The 21,193-nt window shown below is 37.4% G+C and overlaps 2 protein-coding genes and 1 non-coding gene across 3 annotated transcripts in view; 1 reads left to right on the forward strand and 2 right to left on the reverse strand.

Annotated features, from left to right (window-relative positions):
- LOC132545758 (intraflagellar transport protein 88 homolog) overlaps positions 1-6,802 on the reverse strand; it is a 30,239-nt gene extending 23,437 nt beyond the window's left edge. The window contains exons 1-5 of the mRNA XM_060209446.1: positions 6,736-6,802; positions 4,036-4,152; positions 1,790-1,858; positions 571-836; positions 160-250 (exon numbers count right to left, since the gene is read on the reverse strand). Of these exons, the coding sequence (XP_060065429.1) occupies positions 160-250; positions 571-836; positions 1,790-1,858; positions 4,036-4,137 (528 nt within the window). The 5' untranslated portion in view covers positions 4,138-4,152; positions 6,736-6,802. The remainder of the gene's footprint in view (positions 1-159; positions 251-570; positions 837-1,789; positions 1,859-4,035; positions 4,153-6,735) is intronic.
- A 2,014-nt stretch (positions 6,803-8,816) lies between these two features.
- Positions 8,817-12,917, forward strand: LOC132545782 (uncharacterized). The gene is made up of 2 exons (XM_060209471.1): positions 8,817-8,966; positions 10,417-12,917. The coding sequence occupies exon 2, from the start codon at positions 10,433-10,435 to the stop codon at positions 11,768-11,770; it is 1,338 nt and encodes a 445-aa protein (XP_060065454.1). The 5' UTR covers positions 8,817-8,966; positions 10,417-10,432; the 3' UTR covers positions 11,771-12,917.
- A 1,612-nt stretch (positions 12,918-14,529) lies between these two features.
- Trnav-aac (transfer RNA valine (anticodon AAC)) lies at positions 14,530-14,602 on the reverse strand. The gene has a single exon. It is a non-coding gene; the product is annotated as a tRNA-Val (tRNA).
- Positions 14,603-21,193: the final 6,591 nt, after the last annotated feature.

The raw sequence follows: 21,193 nt of genomic DNA on the forward strand, positions 1-21,193 counted from the left end.
TGTTGACCTTACCATAGCTACCTGCCAGCTATTAATTATTGTTATTATAATAATTTTCCAAAGTAAACACCGACAGTATGTTTGTTTGACTATATTACCAGTCCAAAACTGTTTATCATTTTTTAAGAATTCTGCTAGATCATCATCCTCACCACTTACCAGACTAAATTCTCCGCGACTATTGGCAAAGCAGCTCTCTTCAATCAATGTGTTCACCTTCTTTTCCAGTTGTCTGATCTTCTCCTCAGGACTGTAACCAAAGGTTTCAGGTTTATTTCACAATTAATCTTAACCACTTACATAATGAAATAATTTCATAAACATTCCTTTGATTAGAAATAGAATTATTTTTCCATGTGTAAGGCCCATTAACAGTATTAGGTAAAACTATATTGACTCCCTATAATGTCATGTTTATGTATAATTGACCAATGCTGTGCTTGATGTTTTGTATTGTAAATAATACCAATCAAATTTTCACTAGTAAACAGGCTCTATATTCCCTAGTCTATTGAAACTTCCACTTTTACTGAACCTTTGTGTCTATATGTATGTATGTGTTTGCCTCACCTGTCTTCTGGCTTAGGTTCCAGAGGAGGTGCAGGACCCTTATTCCCTTGGTTCATGGGGTCAAACCCTGCCCCTCTATTCCCAACTGAAGTGTAACCAGCTGCTCGGACTGCTGTCATGGGTCTGGCCATGTCAGTGCCTCCAGCAGCCACTGCCCCAGTCTGAAGACGCCCCATCGATGATGGTATTCCTGCACGGCCTCGTGCTGCTGTTCCAAGCCTTGCTCCAGCTCCAGCACCTCCTACAGCTAGACCTCGAGAAGCTGTCTGTAATGTGAAAAAAAATAATACCCATTATTTCAACCCAAAACTAGATGTCTGTGTATTTCTAATTCTAATAATCATTATTTATTTCATGCCTCCACTATGATTTGAACCTGGAAGCTCTTGCTTTCTAGTCGGACGCTCAAGCGATCAAGATAAAGAAATGCTGAGCAGTATAATGTGGCTACTACGTACCAGGGTTACAATAGCTATGACATCTTTAAACATTACCTCTCAAGGAGAAAATGTATCATGTACTTATTTAACGTCCAGCTATCAATGAAAATGATGATTGATACTCATATGTTTAAAATACAACTTAACCTTCTGAAAGGAGTGAAATAATATCAAACAACAAGTAAATATCATGCACATGATAACTAAAACAAAACTCACAAATTTTCAATAACGAATCAGTGAACAGGTTATCCTGAGAATAACAGTTTTAACATAGGTCATACCTGGGTCAGTTTCACACGGTTGATTTGCTACCAAACAGAATAAACAGTAGGTCAAATACTCTTATACATTTCATGTAAACATCCCTCTGTGTGTACTCCACAGGGTAACCAGTAACCCTACTGTTGTCCATGAGCAGGATAGGATATTGATAGGACAAAAGAGCAGTTGGAAACCCAAAAAATTCTTAATGTAAACATCATCAACACAAACACTGATGGATAATCATAATGATCAAATGTCAGCTGCATTCAATATGTAACCCCTTCTAACTTCATTTAAAATAAACAATTTACTTCAACTGCAGTACACATTTGTTTTCATTTATCATATACAGATACATGTTTAATCAAAAAGTAGGTATTGATAACAAGTAACTATCAACAATATGAATATTCATAAAACTAAATATAAAGGTTCATCAAATTTTACACACATTTACGATATTAGATCAGAAGACATCATTAGCGTGCCTTGTCAAACTACTTTTGACTTACTGGTGGGGGTCGTCGACCATGACTCGTCCTCATCACTGCCTTCTGGAATGTCGGGTCATGTTGTAGATCCTTAAACATACAAAGGTGATGAAGAGTTAGTGGCAAGATTATCAAGCTCACAATTTAAACACTATGTCAGAAGGCTGTGAAATTTATTTCATATTTACTTTTATACAAATATTGATAAGTCAAGTAGATTTTTTAAACTCAATCTGCAAAGAAGGTTTGTCACTCAGTCTATAAGGAAGGTTTGTAACTCAGTCTATAAGGAAGGTTTGTCACTCAGTCTATTCTATAAGGAAGGTTTGTAACTCAGTCTATAAGGAAGGTTTGTCACTCAGTCTATAAGGAAGGTTTGTAACTCAGTCTATAAGGAAGGTTTGTAACTCAATCTATAAGGAAGGTTTGTAACTCAGTCTATAAGGAAGGTTTGTCACTCAGTCTATAAGGAAGGTTTGTCACTCAGTCTATAAGGAAGGTTTGTAACTCAATCTATAAGGAAGGTTTGTAACTCAGTCTATAAGGAAGGTTTGTCACTCAGTCTATAAGGAAGGTTTGTAACTCAGTCTATAAGGAAGGTTTGTAACTCAGTCTCTAAGGAAGGTTTGTAACTCAGTCTACTCAGTCTATAAGGAAGGTTTGTAACTCAGTCTATAAGGAAGGTTTGTAACTCAGTCTATAAGGAAGGTTTGTAACTCAGTCTATAAGGAAGGTTTGTAACTCAGTCTATAAGGAAGGTTTGTAACTCAGTCTATAAGGAAGGTTTGTAACTCAGTCTATAAGGAAGGTTTGTAACTCAGTCTATAAGGAAGGTTTGTAACTCAATCTATAAGGATCAGAAATACATCAGAGACACCAAAAGATTTTTCTGAACTCTAAATTAGCTTAGTATTACATTAATTCTGATCATTAGAATGTTTCTTGTCCATTGAAGTTCACTCAATAGTACAAATAATCTTCTATCTAAGTTATGTAATAATACAAGAAGATTATGTTCAAGCTATATTCATATGTAATGTGCATGTAATTACTGTTATATTTTTTAAGGAGAGGGCTAATATAGGCTTTGCCTGTTGCCCAATTCCTTTTGTACATACGATCCGTACAATAAAATATTCTGAAATGAAAAAAATCTATAAGGAAGGTTTTTTATGACAAGATGTACTTATTGTGATATACTGATCACTGTTTCTAAGGTGACATTGTGATACTGACCTCTGTGTCTAAGGTGACATTGTAATACTGACCTCTGTGTCTAAGGTGACATTGTAATACTGACCACTGTTTTTAAGGTGACATTGTGATACTGACCTCTGTGTCTAAGGTGACATTGTGATACTGATCTCTGTGTCTTAAGGTGACATTACAATACTGACCTCTGTGTCTTAAGGTGACATTACAATACTGACCTCTGCGTCCAAAGTGGCATTGTAATACTGACCTCTGTGTCCAAAGTGGCATTGTGATACTGACCTCTGTGTCTGAAGTGACATTGTAATACTGACCTCTGTGTCCAAACTGGCATTGTGATACTGACCTCTGTGTCTGAAGTGACATTGTAATACTGACCACTGTTTTTAAGGTGACATTGTGATACTGACCTCTGTGTCTAAGGTGAAATTGTGATACTGATCTCTGTGTCTTAAGGTGACATTACAATACTGACCTCTGTGTCTTAAGGTGACATTACAATACTGACCTCTGCATCCAAAGTGGCATTGTAATACTGACCTCTGTGTCCAAAGTGGCATTGTGATACTGACCTCTGTGTCTGAAGTGACATTGTAATACTGACCTCTGTGTCCAAACTGGCATTGTGATACTGACCTCTGTGTCTGAAGTGACATTGTAATACTGACCACTGTTTTTAAGGTGACATTGTGATACTGACCTCTGTGTCTAAGGTGAAATTGTGATACTGATCTCTGTGTCTTAAGGTGACATTACAATACTGACCTCTGTGTCTTAAGGTGACATTACAATACTGACCTCTGTGTCTTAAGGTGACATTACAATACTGACCTCTGCGTCCAAAGTGGCATTGTAATACTGACCTCTGTGTCCAAAGTGGCATTGTGATACTGACCTCTGTGTCTGAAGTGACATTGTAATACTGACCTCTGTGTCCAAAGTGCCATTGTGATACTGACCTCTGTGTCTGAAGTGACATTGTAATACTGATCTCTGTGTCCAAAGTGGCATTGTGATACTGACCTCTGTGTCTGAAGTGACATTGTAATACTGACCTCTGTGTCCAAAGTGGCATTGTAGTCATTAAACCCGGAGTAGATATCCTCCTCATCTTCACCGGCAAGATGGACCTGTTCCATCATGTTCATACGATTCATAACAGGATGTGTAGACTGGAACACAGACATTTCATCATCATCAAATAAAATATTAATACAAGTCATAACGAAACTTCTGTGATACATACAAAATTAAAACAAATAAAGATTACAAGTTCATTTCTTCTGTCTTTATACACAGACTCAAGTGTCAATGTGATGTCTGTATCAAATGTTGTCAATTACTAGCAACAGGCATGTAACTGGAAACATTGAAATATCAATATATTTTTCAGCATGAAAGGAAGCAGGACCACTTGTTCTGTATTCTTGTAAGATGTTAAGTGATCTGCAGGTCTGACACTCAGGATTAACAGAAACAAATACTATAAGTGACATAGATTCATGTGAACTGACCCAAATATAAGATTATGAGAGTAGTACATGTTGTATATTTAGTTTACATCACCTGTATAAATAACATAAGTAGGTAATACAGTAAATACATTCATAATACTCATTAAGACAAAGAATATAATAATTAGATATGATGGACTGGGATACTTATTTCTAATAAATAATTGTGAATTCAATAAAGCAAAAAATATGATCTCAGAAAAAAGGAAAACCTGGGTGTTATTTTGAACTTAGTTAAAAAAGGAAGTGTCAAAGTCGCAATAGTATCAACACTGCACAGATTTTTTATTACAAATTCAGCATCTTATGATTACTGAATCCTTCATGGGGTCATTCATTGTTAGACAGAATAACACATAGAATATTGATGATGTGATCGTGTCCTACACACTTAATAAGTTATTAAATATCTTTAAAACACTTTACTGGAAAGTTTCAATAATATATTCAGTATATAACCATGTGTTAACAGCAATTGGCTAAATGCATTGAATTTTCTGATGTTATATCATGACCATTCATTATAGGTGACAACCTAGGAACTGTCCAAGGATAAATCCTTTCCAGCTTTCATCTTAATGTATTGGCTGGAAAAACATATATATAGAAAATAAAAATAGGATTTCCAGGTTTATTTTATGACCTCCAATTTGTGGACAATTAATTATGGATTGCTATATCAAAGATTTTTTTAAAACTGAAAGGTGTTCTAATTAAAATAACGGCTATATTACATACACAATGTAATGTATAGTAAATATTTGGGCTGGAATACAACAGCTGACGTATAATTTCATTACTCACAATTCCTCCTCAGATGAAAAAGTATTCTGATTCCAGCAGAAACAAATCAAATGATCAGTGAATGTTTCTATACATACAAAATATGATGTAACAATGTCATGATTATTTATTGTCTGAATTAGGGGACTGAGCTTGTGACACAAACACATTGTATGGTACACCTGTCAATATTTACAAGGAAGTGAGAAATAGGTTATTTTTACTTTTTTTTTTGTTTGAATGAGTGGAACATATTCAAACTATAATATTTTTCTTATCATAGTTAAAACATGCACAAGTTCCTTATGGTACAGATCATCCAGACACATTTCCTATTACTAATACATTGAAGATCCCAAAGGTATTTTGAGGCATACCATAATTTCTACCTGAACCTTGAACTGTTAATTCTGAAAACAAAACAGCTTGATATGTGTGTATACATGTACATGTTGTGCAGTCTAAGAAGACCTTGTTAGCAGAGAACCCACCAACCCCTAGCAACTAGAGCAGTGCTGATATTTCCAAATCCACTTTTGATATCTATTTTACATGTCAAAACAAAAGATGGATTGGTGTTACAGTGGTATGGCTTGAGCAAACCAAACCAGTAGGGCTTTCTCCAAGCAAAGGGTCTGTACCCTCTAACCATATATATTCATATTAAATATTCACTCGTTTTAGAGGCCTGTCCTTTACTGCAAGGCTCTATCACCCATGTGGCAAAATCTTCAGTCTGTTGAAAGTGGTTAGATAATATAGGGAAGTACGAAAAACCAACCGTCTTTTTCAACCCAATGAAACAAACAACATCAAGATGTCAAATGTCTCATCTAGTCTAGAATGTCTAGGATGGCAAAGTTGTTTGAAAACTAAGTGACAGAAGTACAGATATGTAAATTAAATTAATCCATAACCGAGTGCACACAGATATTAATTCCAATATCAGAAAACTAACTCATAATTATCACAGCCGTTCATCATGTATATAATTTTAACGTAGAGTATCGTTTGACACAAGCACAGCATCATTAAATTTCTAGTTTCTCCCAAGAAGGACCCAGAGATGTTCCATCAATAGCATGCCTTCTAGAACAGACGAGTTCTGTGCGAAGGGCACATGCTAGGTGCCTAGGTAATGTACTAACAAATTAACCGCAGAGAACAAATCTACCGTATAGAGATAACATTGTATTATATCAAAATTATCAATATAGTAATTATAGTCTGTAGAATCAACCCCAAACATACTCATTTGATAATTTTTAAACTCATCTAAACAACCCCCGTGATTTGAAGGATCTGTCAAAAGCATGTGTTCTGCATAACTGCTTCATTTTAAATGACATTTAGGACTCAAATCTATATTTCAAATGTAGTCATCAGTTCATCATTAATTTCAAAACCTGAATAGCAACACTGTCGTGTTCGCTTTCAGCTGAAATATATAATACATACCTATGGTTAGTTTTCACAACATCCAGTGTTGTGAAGCTTTGCATGGAATGCACTATCCCACAATCCCAGACCGACGATCACGCAAAGTTTGTACGCATACCGGAAACGGTGATATGGCAACATGTTTCCCTGCTTATGAGTCGCATTCGATGCACACTACACAAAGGTTGCTATTATATTTCAATTTGAAGTAGAATATGTTTCCGAATTAAAACTATTTCAAGAAAAACGTTGGTTTCTCTATATTGTTAGAATTAAGATCAAGGTATTTTTCAGAATATGGTTAAAATAACAATAACACACTGATCCATTTTCGGGACACAAATACCTTTAAACTCTGATCTCGATGTATAGGCCTAATAAGCCTGCGTCCAGTATATTATTGTTATTATCATTAAAATATCAAAATGAGGAATAATAAAAGCTACAATCGTTTTTAAATGTTAAAGTTTGCGTAATAAGATTGGAAACCAGGGATGGGTCACAAGCACCAAATACAACGCACAGTGTTAACGGGGTTCGAACCTGGGGAACTATCCGTCCTACTAGTTGCGCTGCCTGGTCGCCGATTATCGACGAAGTCCAGTTTGCATTACAATGAACAATAATATTTACACAGTTTGATAAAAAAAACCAGGTCCCTGTAAAAACACAAAGTTGCTTAATGAAATGATCTGTTTTACTATGATGTATTGGCATGATATGCACTGTGTCGAACATATACGCCTATAGTTTGAAAATAATGGGAAAAGATTATTGTTATTAAAAAAAGACACTTTCTAAGAGCAAGCACAATACTGATCAATACTTTGAAATACCAATTAATCTGCGTTTTTATGTTTAGTAATACTAGAGACATGATAGGTTACAACGGCTTTATATGTGGACATAACCTGTCAGAATGTATTTTTGCTTGGTTAATTTGCTGGTTAAATGTAAATGCGATGTACATACATTTTATATACATTTCTTAACAAGCATAAAAAGCCAAAGAATTATATTGTTGATTCATTCAGACATGCTGTTTTATTGACAGTAACGGCACATCGAAGGGATCAGTGATATAAGATAGTGGCAGTCTTAAAGATTATAGGAAAATCTTAAGAAGAAAATTCTAACGTATTTATTTTTTACAATAACCTGATTGATTTCGTAGAATTATTAATGTATTTGACAAAGATTTTGCCGCCAAAGCTATTTTTTTTATTATGCTGGGTTATCGCCCACTGAACAGCCGGGGTTATTTTGAAATGGGGTCTACTTTTAGGAGATGCTGACTACCTCAATGAACAATATATGAGAGGCCCGTTAAGATGCCATCCAGTGCAATAAGGACAAGGTGTCTTACCCAAGGACACAACTACGTCAGCAAACACCGGTCCGTTTCTCAGCTTACTGAGAAACACAAACCATCACGAACACGGAGCGTCGAGCCTCAAACCTCGGGCCTTCTCCTTTGATATCACATAAAGGATAACCTCTCCACAAACACAACAGTACTGGGTTTTCATCCTTGATTTAATTTATATGATTTACAATATTTTTGGGCTAAGAATTAACAGCGGTATAGCCCGGGTAACATTACACTTTGATTTACAATATACTTGTAGTCTTGGTAACAATACTGTGGTGTATTTCGAGTAACCATAAAACGGTTCAATGCTTATAAGAATAGTCACAGGAAAATAGACGTTTGGTATTGGTAATGATATATATGACGGTGTAGACTGGGAAAACACTTGGAATATATATTAAATAGCCGTTTAGCGTGAGCAGCAACATAACGGGATGTATGTAATAGTGGCACAAAATATAACGATATTTATTATAATAACTGTATCTACAGATAGTTGTCAAACAACATTGATCCTAATACTATATCTACAGATAGTTGTCAAACAACATTGATCCTAATACTATATCTACAGATAGTTGTCAAACAACATTTATTAAGATTTTACAATAAACAATTTCAAAGATTATTCATAATCACGTGTGTTGTAGTCCGAACGCACCCGAACTAATTTTGTAAGGACAAGGAAGAGATGTTCCGAAAATGGTCAAGTGACTGTTAGTAACATGGCCTGAAATAGGTAGTGATATTCGGTTTGTTGTAGGACAATATATTAACATTGATTTCCGTGGTTGTTGTTATACATGATAACTTAGCACGACCGGCAAAGTGTGCCATAAAGTGATGGGAATGAATGGATGACATTAAGTGACTGAAGGTAAGATTGTGTTCTCCGTGATAATTGGTACCCTACTAAATAAGTTCCGCGCACCTGTTGGAATTTCTTGCCATATATTTACTTTTATTGGGAGATGACCTGTCATCTTCGTTCACATTGACACTCACGAGTTCTCTTGTCCGTTAACAACGAAAGTAATACTCAAGCATTGTAATACTGTATGTGTATTATTGAGTCTGGTATAGAGGACCTTCATTATATATACACACAAGTCCTGAACCGGAAATAAACTTATCTTATTGATAAAGTTATGTAATAAAAAGTTTGTCTCTTTGTCTCTTTGTAATATGAATTGAAAATGTTATCTTCGAATAGACGAACGTTCCATGTAATGATCTCTTCCCGTGGTTTAGGAATATTTTAGTAAGCTTTTAATCAGTGATACTGTCAGGTTAGAACTGATGCCCATCCACTGGTCAAGTTCAGCATGGTGTACAACTTCATTCTTGTTGTTAGAAAAGCTCCGTTTAATTTGTTTAATTTACTCTTTTATTTGGAGATCTATTACAAAAAATAATGACCATTTATCCTGTTTGGAATAAATGTAAATGATTCAGAATTCAATGAATTAAATGAAGACATCTACATATTTGGAGGGGTGCCAATGGGGGTCACGATGGTTATCATACTGTAAAAATAATGTCTTGTTTGGTTAAAGAAGATATTTTGTTATTTGTTGAAACAGTTGCATATAGAAATAGGCCAGTCACATTTACCTATAAATCCGATGACTGTGCCCTACTTAATTAGATACGAAAACAAATAATCATGAAGTCGATAAGAGAGGGCAAACTATGAACAAAGCAAAGATTCACATAGAGATTCCAGAAAATGTTCCATGAAAATAAGACCATGTGTTCCGGGCGGTTAAACGTCTTCTGCTCTCTGGACGACACCCGCAATGTCTATCCAAGTATGTATGTCACGTTCCCAAATGAGAACAAGGCACATTCGAACGAAACCCAAAAGGTAAACGAACAAGCTTCAAACACGCCCAGCATCATATCGCAAAAAGAAAATACAAAAAAAAGTAGAATATATCGGATGAGATCCGTATGACTGCCTAAAATAGTTTTTTCCAAGTTAGGCCTTAGTACTTATCTATCAGAGAATCTATAATTTTCCCTTCAGCATGGAGTTTTAATGTACTTAAACAATGCAATTGTCATTTTCCATCCCAACCTGATCTCAGGTTTTGTATGAGCCAACACAAAATCTGCTGTTTTTAACAGTCGCATATTAACTTAAGTTATTAAAAACTAATGTTATCATGGAGTGGCCACTGAATGACCAATGTTGGCACCCCTTCGCTGTTCAAGACTTCTTCGGTAGTTCGGTCATGTTAATTTCGTAGATGTCTTTTACATGTTAATATTAAAATAAATGTATGATTACGTTTAAACTTAAAGTCTCTTTTAATTTATTGCAGAAAAATCATCAAAGTCATGCCTGCTTCTTGGGAAACTTTACCAGAAGTTGTCCTTGGTAAGGTTTTCAGCCAATTGGATGTTGTTGGTAAAATTTACATCCGGTCTATATGCCTGCATTGGCAGCGGGCGTCGTCCCGACCGGAAGTGTGGAAGTCATTTGCGTATTCCGAAAGGAACGTTTGGGATTCTATGTTTCCATTAGGCATGCCTGCATCTATAGAGGATTTCGAAAGGTACCGGAAGTTTCACGAGGAGTTGCTGTTTTGTGTTCGAACATTTGGTGCATTCTTCACTAACGTAGAACTTGAGCTGAAAGGTAATCAGTCTTGGGAGGTGTTTGATTGTTTGTCACAGACAAGCCATAAAGTCAATTCTCTTATACTCTTGAAACGGGTTGAAGGGGAGACATTTTCGATTCCTTTTAAAACCGCGGTTTTTGAATTCTGTAAAAGAAATGTGAAAATTAGAAACGTTCACATAGACGACGTGAACTTTCAGGGACAGAAGAATGAAGCACTTCCGCTTGGTTTGATACATTCAGCGTACTTACAAAATCTACGGATTGTGAACTCATTCAAAGGTTGTTCTTTGAGCAATTTAATGTATTTGGTGAATTTGAAGGAACTTACAATCAATCCAAACCAAATGAACTTCAGTTTACTAAAGCATTTAGCTGGATGCTCACTCCGGCACTTATATATTGTGGCTAACTACAAAACAAAAGACTTTTACAACGAAGCTTTGAGTAACTTTCACTGGAAGGAGATACGGCAGTGTGGGCCGAAGCTTCGCGTCCATTGCCGTCTAGCCGTCCTCCATGAGTGGACCGAAAAGGAGGTTCTACTCAAGGCAAACATGCCTCTGTCATCCCTCGTATATCGGAAAAACCGTTGGGTGAAGTGCTGGGCGGAGTTAAGCCGAACACTCAGCAAGTACGGCGATACACTGGAGGAGGTTGTGGATTTTAGTCTGAGTGAACAAGTGTACAGACACTCTGATCACATAGGCTATTTTGACAGGATTGACCAACATGTACTAAACATCATCAGGTGGTGTCCCAAACTCTCTACCTTCACTGTCAAAGAAACACTCTCCAGTGCGATCATTCTTCTCGTTGCCTACCATAAAAGGGATTTTCCAAATTTATTAATTCGAGAGGATATGATTTCTTATCTGAACGATCTTCCTGACGATATCACAGAAGACATTGCTGCCAGGAATTTTGTTGACAACAACTGGCAGAAAGGGATATTCTGCCAAGCCATGTCATGCATTCTTGGCCGAGAGTGGCGCCCTCTTGACAAAGAAGAATATTGCCGATTAGTCCAGTGGAAATATAGTCAATTGTTTTGATTTGTTGTTTTACTTAGTAAAAGAATGGTGCGTATTCTTGCATAATGGTCGTATACACAATGATTCGATGACAAACAGTTAGCAGTTTGATCTACTGGATGTTTTGTTGATTGTCTTTTCACTATCCAACTTCACCAGAACCGATAGCTCATATGAAATCACCATTATTCTCAAACTGATTGATTTCTCAGTGTAATTGTTCGTCGATTTATTCCGAAACTCCAGTTGACTGCATTTGTTTGTGCCGCCCTGAAGCTTGGAATTGCGTACTTTTGTGCTGCCCTGAAGCTTGGAAGTGCGTACTTTTGGGCCATCCTGAAACTTGGAAGTGCGTATTTTTGGGCCGTCCTGAAGCTTGTAAGTGCGTATTTTTGGGCCGTCATGAAGCTTAAAAATGCGTGCTTTTGTTATAGTCCATTCTCTTTGGACGCTTTTAGACCTTGTTGAGTAAAGAGGTTTTTTTGTGTGAAGAATTAGGGATTTATCTTATTTGTGGGTAAATCAAACAAGGGAAATAAATATTATTATACCTTACGGTGTTGTCAACATGTTTACCTTACTTGCATCCATTTACAATTTGTATGGTACGTGTATGCTACAACATTGAAATACAGCACATCTGAAAGCTTTAGTTAAGTTCTCATTTCATCCTCTGTCGTGTACCTCGTAAGGAGAATCACAACCACAAGTGTAATGTCTTCTGATGTGTTACACTCAACGTGAAAAATCAACTTTAAAAATTTGCCAAAATATTCTCTCTCGGTTATCGCATAGAAAAGCTATTGAAATCATGATATCGCTGAAAGACATTTTTGTTTGGACGATATTGGCTTTGTTGCGTTTTTAAATGTAGGCTAATTCATTTCATTAGCACTTGGAGTATATATTAAGCTTCGTAAAACGTGAAAGTTAATTAATTATCAGACTTAACCAAGCGTACATTTTACATTAAAGATACTGGCCGTCAAATTTTGCCATTTGTGCTATTTTTGCGTTTAGTACAAGAAAATGTCCAAATCATTTCATTTCCACTGTACACATGTGTGTATTTAAACCATTTATTGAAAATGATAATTATGCTAAGATGGGTCTACAAACACGTGTTCATATTGAAAACTTCATCACATGCAATGTTATCATAACTTCTTTAACAACCGGATAAAACACAAAAATAAAACATATTTTGTTGTTCAAAATGATGGACTTTGCCAATTTTACTGGTTTAATGCACTGAAGCATACTGCCAACAGCCCCCACCCAGTTACATTATACCGACAAAAGCGCCCACCCAGTTACATTATACCGACAAAAGCACCCACCTAGTTACAATATACCGACAAAAGCCCTCACCCAGTTACATTATACCGACAAAAGCTCCCACCCAGTTACATTATACCGACAAAAGACCCCACCTAGTTACAATATACCGACAAAAGCCCTCACCCAGTTACATTATACCGACAAAAGCTCCCACCCAGTTACATTATACCGACAAAAGCTCCCACCCAGTTACATTATACCGACAAAAGCCCCCACCCAGTTACATTATACCGACAAAAGCTCCCACCCAGTTACATTATACCGACAAAAGCTCCCACCCAGTTACATTATACCGACAAAAGCTCCCACCCAGTTACATTATACCGACAAAAGCCCCCACCCAGTTACATTATACCGACAAAAGCTCCCACCCAGTTACATTATACCGACAAAAGCCCCCACCCAGTTACATTATACCGACAAAAGCTCCCACCTAGTTACAATATACTCACAAAAGCCCTCAGCCAGTTACAATATACCGACAAAAGCCCTCACCCAGTTACATTATACCGACAAAAGCTCCCACCCAGTTACATTATACCAACAAAAGCCCCCACCCAGTTACATTATACCGACAAAAGCTCCCACCCAGTTACATTATACCAACAAAAGCCCCCATCCAGTTACATTATACTGACAATAGCCCCCACCCAGTTACATTATACCGACAATAGCCCCCACCTAGTTACATCATACTGACAAAAGCTCCCACCCAGTTACATTATACCGACAAGAGCTCCCACCCAGTTACATTATACTGACAAAAGCCCCCACCCAGTTACATTATACCGACAAAAGCCCTCACCCAGTTACATTATACCGACAAAAGCTCCCACCCAGTTACATTATACCGACAAAAGCTCCCACCCAGTTACATTATACTGACAATAGCCCCCATCCAGTTACATTATACTGACAATAGCCCCCATCCAGTTACATTATACCGACAAGAGCTCCCACCCAGTTACATTATACTGACAAAAGCCCCCACCCAGTTACATTATACCGACAAAAGTCCTAATGATATACTTGGGCTGGTACTACAAGGTTTTTATTTCTACCTTTTTTGAATAAATGAAAACCACACCTTCGTTGTCTTATTAAAGGTGACAAAGCTACAAAAGATATATGTGTCTACCTGTCAAATACCTTGTCACTGATGTATTTCATATTTCCTAACAGAAGGACCGTCTGGAAACGCGGATGAATTTCATTTGCTGAAAAAGATTGATCACGTGTAAAATTTTTAAAATGTTGTACACGTGTAAAGTGGATTTTTTTTAATTTTCTTTACATTTTGCATTGCTCCTATTGTTACTTAGTTTACGATTATCTTATTCATATTTAAGTAACACGTTTATTTCGTTTATTGACAAATGTTTAAGCTTGCATATCCTCTCAATATAATACCATGATTTGAAAAAAAAAAAAAAATTATCAGGTTCCGACGAGTTTCGAACTCGTGACCTTCTGCGTGTTAAGCAGACGTGATAACCACTACACCACGGAACCTCGATACATAGTAAGAGGTTTTATTAGATACTTATCATAAATTCTACTGTGTGCAAACCGAAACCGGTTATCACGGTCTTAGTCTGCGCTATTATCGAAGGTCTCTGGTACAAACCTTGTTTAATTAACTTTTTGTTATGTTTATCCTTTAAAATGAAGCAATGTAAAATGCTTGAAATATACAGTACTTGTTGTTTATAACATAATGAAAGCAAGCGAGGTGTTCCGATAATGCTGCTATTTAAAGACTTATATTTTTTTTATATATAACTTATTGTTTAGGTTTATGTCTTTATTATACCAATTTATACCAATACCACAGGTGTGACGTTGCGATAGCCGCCACCGGTGTGACGTTGCGATATTGGCACCCGGTTAATATGTTCCGTCATACGGAAGGCCACTGATTTTATGCGCGATGCCAACACGGCGCGTGATATGTTTGGTCATGTGTTCATTAGTACTAAGACCTGTTGCTAGCCCAATAGTCATATCGAATAAAGTTCAGACATAACGTATTGTAATTTGGAAGATCTAGGTTATACATGTACACTTGGTGAAAGTGTTTATAAAAATCGTATAATGCTTAACAAATTATCACGTCAATTCTTAAATGAAAAACTTGATACATTTATCTTTTATCTACATAACATGACTACCTAATAAACATGGCATGATATTGTTATTTGTAAAAAAAAAGTGTAGAGTGCATAGGTCACCAGACACTCCAGGATCCTGTGGGGAGGGGATGGGACCAGGTAACTTAGGATCCTGTGGGGAGGGGGTGGGGCCAGACACTCCAGGATCAATACTCCAGGATCCTGCGGAAGGGGTTGTGACTACACAATCAAGGATCCAGTGGGGAGGGGGTGGGGCCAGACACTCCAGGATCCTGTGGGGAGAGGGTGGGACCAGACACTCCAGGATACAATAATGAGGGATTGTGACTACACACTCCAGGATCCAGTGGGGAAGGGGTGGGGCCAGACGCTCCATGATCCTGTAGGGGAGGGGGTGGGGCCAGACACTCCAGGATACAATAATGAGGGATTGTGACTAAACACTCCAGGATCCTGAGGGGAGGGGATGGGACGAGGTAACTTAGGATCCTGTGGGGAGGGGGTGGGGCCAGACAATCCAGTATACAGTAATGAGGGATTGTGACTACACACTCCAGGATCCTGCGGAAGGGGTTGTGACTACACAATCAAGGATCCAGTGGGGAGGGGGTGGGGCCAGACACTCCAGGATCCTGTGGGGAGAGGGTGAGACCAGACACTCCAGGATACAATAATGAGGGATTGTGACTACACACTCCAGGATCCAGTGGGGAAGGGGTGGGGCCAGACGCTCCATGATCCTGTAGGGGAGGGGGTGGGGCCAGACACTCCAGGATACAATAATGAGGGATTGTGACTAAACACTCCAGGATCCTGAGGGGAGGGGATGGGACGAGGTAACTTAGGATCCTGTGGGGAGGGGGTGGGTCCAGACAATCCAGGATACAGTAATGAGGGATTGTGACTACATACTCCAGGATCCTGTGGAAAGGTGTTTTGGCAAGGCACCCTAGGATTCTGTGGGTAGGGATTGTGACCAGATACTCCAGGATCCTGTGGATAGGGGTTGTGACTACACACTCCAGGATCCTATGGGGAGGGGTTGTGACCAGACAATCCAGGATACAGTAGTGAGGGATTGTAACTACACACTCCAGGATCCTGTGGAAAGGTGTTTTGGCAAGGCACCCTAGGATTCTGTGGGTAGGGATTGTGACCAGATACTCCAGGATCCTGTGGATAGGGGTTGTGACTACACACTCCAGGATCCTATGGGGAGGGGTTGTGACCAGACACTCCAGGATACAGTAGTAAGGGATTGTAACTGCACACTCCAGTATACTGTGGGGAGGGGTTTGTGACCAGACACTCCAGGATCCTGTGGGTAGGGGTTGTGACTACACACTCCAGGATACAGTAGTAAGGGATTGTAACTGCACACTCCAGTATACTGTGGGGAGGGGTTTGTGACCAGACACTCCAGGATCCTGTGGGTAGGGGTTGTGACTACACACTCCAGGATCCTGTGGGGAGGGGTTGTGACTACACACTCCAGGATCCTGTGGGGAGGGGTTGTGACCAGACACTCTAGGATACAGTAGTGATGGATTGTAACTACACACTCCAGGATCCTGTGGAGAGGTGTTGTTGCAAGGCACCCTAGGATTCTGTGGGTAGGGGTTGTTACCAGACACTCCAGGATCCTGTGGGTAGGGGTTGTGACCAGACACCCCAGGATACAGTTATGAGGGATTGTGACTACACACTCCAGGATCCTGTGGGTCGGGGTTGTGACCAGACACCCCAGGATCCTGTGGGTAGGGGTTGTGACCAGACACTCCAGCATACTGTGGAGAGGGGTTGTGACCAGACACTTTAGCATAATGTGAGGAGGGGTTGCGACCAGACACTTCAGTATACTGTGAGGAGGGGTTGTGACCAGACACTTCAGCATACTGTGAGGAGGGGTTGTGATAAGACACTTCAGTATACTGTGAGGAGGGGTTGCGACCAGACACTTCAGCATACTGTGAGGAGGAGGGGTTGCGACCAGACACTTCAGTATACTGTGGGGAGGGGTTGTGACCATTTCGATAATTGCAGTTACATAACCGGAGTTATATCATTGTTAAAATTATGCGACTATGATCCATTTTACAGATTCTGCATTCAATTGATTTTAATCTGATTCTTATTTAGCAGAGAAAACAAAAATACACTTTAACCTACATTTCCCCCAAAATTGATAAGAGCCCATAACGGTGTTTTGCATTGCATACTATAGGTAACTGACCTTGAAGTATTTTCCTGTAAATAAAAGTAAGCTGCTACCTGAATGGCTGCAATATGGCCCACGCTGGCTTCCGTCATTTACAGATTTGGTTTGTCACTAAGGGTCGTATATATATATATAATTTAAAAAGATAAAAACTTTGTGTATCGTATATACAGAGAAAATTAATCACTTAACATGACAAACAAATATATCACTAATGTTTTCAGGCCTCGCGGCCATCTTCAGGTGATTACATTACATTACACACACACACACACACACACACACACACACACACACACACACACACACACACACACACACACACACACACACACTGTGTGTACAGTGTGTGTGTCTGTGTGTGTCTGTGTGTGTGTGTGATATTTCATTGTGAGTTCCGGTTCTTACGGTAACTTACTCGGACGAACAGAAAAAGTTTTAAAATCATACGTACTGAAATCATTTTTATATGTAACATGAATAGAATTGCATTCACTTTTCCACCAAGTTATTCCTCCTTGTCAATCATGGTCATATAACTATATCCTGTACAGTAATGATCATGATAACATTCTCCGACGAGACATGGTTTGATATTATACCTTACATAAAAACCGACGTGAATATATTGTACCTTGTGTAATCTGTAAGGTTCTATCAATGTTATGGTATGTGTATAAACCTACCATGCTATGACAAGGAAACTCCACACTGACCACAATCAGAACATTCAATGACAAAAATGGTGTCGCTTGCCGACTAATCTATATATCTCCTAATTATCGTTATGATAGTACAAATTATAATAAAGTGAAAGAAATGTTCGCGATATGTAAAACTGTTTTATTCAGTAAGGTAAGTCGATTTATACAAAGCCTGAATAAACTGCTTATATATAGATACAGTGATTTTCTGCAAATAAGCAAACAAATGTATATTATATTGTTTACTGTGCCCATCTATTTCGTCTTTTTGACCTCTTCTTGCAAACTACAAGGAAAAAAAGAAAAGAATTTCGAGATAACAAGCCGTGACAGGAACTTTTAGTCTAAGAATAGGAAGATAATCAGGGAAGCGACTACATGTAATTTATTCCAAAATACAGGATGCCTTTATTCGGTCAGTTTTGTGTCAAGGTTTTATTCAGTCACTCTGACACACTTACGTGTGTAACAAGAGGTCACATACATACAATTTACATGATACGTGGCTATGACAGGTACAATGACAACAATTTCTGTAAAGGATAGTAATAATTACTAACTATCGCATTCGTGTATTAACAATTTGGTACTTAAATTTGAACACTTAAATCAACAATTTATCAAGTTTTTCTATAAATCTACAAATTCTTGTAAATATTTTAACATTGAATATGTTAAACAATCCTTGCATTTTGATATGACTTGGGTAAGTAAAGTAATATTTTGGTATATAGTTTTCTCTTGGACGTTTTACTGATTCGTTTTCACATTTAAATGAATAGTGATATTCGTCTCCGATGTCGGAGTTACATAATGTGCAGAATCTTTCTTGATGAGGGATACCTGTCCATCTTCCTGTTTCTACCGGTAAACGCATATTTGAAGAACGAAATTTACACATAATTTTCCTATCAATGGTATTACGCTTAGTTAAGTATTTTTCTTGTTCAAACTTTGTCTTAAAAATGGAATATGTTTGTCCCATAGAGGAGTTAGAAATGTCATCAAACAATTTCTGTATAAATTGATCCTTAAGTCTATTTTTCACCAAATTCTTAATTTCATCTTTTGAAAAAGAACATGTAGATTGATAATACCAAACATAATTCAGACCCGTTTGGAAAAGTATATCCTTGACATATGAGAGCCATTTAAATGACACAATTCCATTTTCTTGTAATGTGTTCATTAACATATAAATATTACTTGATGACTTATTAAATGTAATCAACTTATGCCAAAATAATACTATTCTACATTTTATTTCGATATCTAATGGGTATCTACCCAGCTCTCCATAAACAATGAAATCAGCTGTGCCTTTTCTTACATTTAGAATACTTTTACAGAAGTGCATTTGGATTTTCTCTATAATATTGGTATTTTCAAAACCTCATATTTCTGTTGAATACAGGAGAACTGGCATGATAACTGAATCAAATATTTTCAATTGCAAATCAACTGGTAATGAAATATTTCTTAATTTTTTATAGACAGCAAAAAGTGATTTCTGTGCCTGTTCAACAAATTTTTCCTTGCTTTAAAAAAAACTACCATTAAAGAAAATACTAAGGTAGGTATACCCTTCATGTATTTCCAATTCTACGTTACATAGTTGTTCGGGGGTTGATTAGTTAACTTCCAAGTATTACAATATTGTTCAAATTCATTTAAAGCAAACTGTAAACCATCTGGTGATTCTGATAACAGGACGGTATCATCTGCATATAAGATAATGAAGAGTTTGAGATATAATCCAACATTGTCAATACAAAGTTTGTCAACTGTTTCGAGACAATGCACATTTCTCTCAGCAAGATAAGATTCTAGATCATTTAAATAGATTGAAAACAAAAGTGTTGTTGTTTATGTAAAAAAACAACTCAATGAGAGTTTTTCTAACCAACTATAATAGCATAAATCCATCGAAAGAGAAATAAATCTGGTAACCTTCGTAGTCTGTAAATTGTACGTGTATAATTGACTGTCCCAATTAAATACAGTTATAAACCAGATAACGCTCACACTATATATATATCACCGTTCGGTTTTGAATTGAGCTTCTGTTTATTGCTTCCGATTTAAACGTGTAAACTGTGTAGACAGAAGCTCAAACTGTTTTTGTGATATGTAGATTAAGATGCAAAAACTATGATTTACACTGGCGTGGTTGAGTAGATTTGTGTTTATGAAAGTGATTAGGCTAGTGAATCAAAACAGAATATCAGCTAGAGATTTATGTAGATTCTGGTATCGATAGGATTAATTCATACCTTCGAATCATAAACTTAAATACCTACAGAGGCAGTTATAAAGAACAAATAATAATAATGATAACAAATGAAATCGTATTTCCTAGTTTAGAGTAACAATGATCCCCATCCTCCTGGGAAAATGCTATTTTTGTCCTGCTCACATGACTTCCTATATAGAACGTTTTAAAAAATCTGCAGATATACTCATTTGAAATTTAAACTTAAAACTAAGCTAAAACTAATATAAAGTAATATATGGAAAGAGTAGAGGATATTACAAAATATCTTTCAAGACCAACACATAATAGAGATGTTGCACATAAACTTCCATACGGTGTTTTCTTTGTGATGATATAAAGCATAGAAAGTTGACAAAGCTTTAAGTAACGCGTAGACAGTCACAAGACAGAGCCAACTGGGTTGTGTGTATTCGGGTATAGTCACACGACTAGACACTGCAGGTGCACGTCACAAGGAAAAAGTACATTTGTCCCCGTCAAGCCAGACATCGCTTTTATTGGTAAGTGTTTGACTAAAACAAAGAGGAAAAGTATAACATAACTGAATTACCTTTTTATGAAAATTAATGTAGGAATTGTTATTATATCACTAATGTTATCTCAAGACGCCGAACAAACCTATTCGGGAAGTGACATATTTGTTTGACTTACCTGTCTCGGTTCTGAATCCCAACAGTGTTCATCACCAGCTTTGATAATACCAACCAAGTTAAGTTAATCACATAATCATCCATACGAGTAAGACCTCGTACTTATTTTCACTTTCCAGATACG

This window comes from Ylistrum balloti, unplaced genomic scaffold (assembly GCF_031769215.1).
Source record: "Ylistrum balloti isolate Yb309-2 unplaced genomic scaffold, AGI_CSIRO_Ybal_v1 Utg369856, whole genome shotgun sequence".
Lineage (NCBI taxonomy): Eukaryota > Metazoa > Mollusca > Bivalvia > Pectinida > Pectinidae > Ylistrum > Ylistrum balloti.

Bases quoted from the DNA above. Each gene is read 5' to 3' on its own strand.
- LOC132545782 (XM_060209471.1), top strand. From the start codon at position 10,433: ATGCCTGCTTCTTGGGAAACTTTACCAGAAGTTGTCCTTGGTAAGGTT.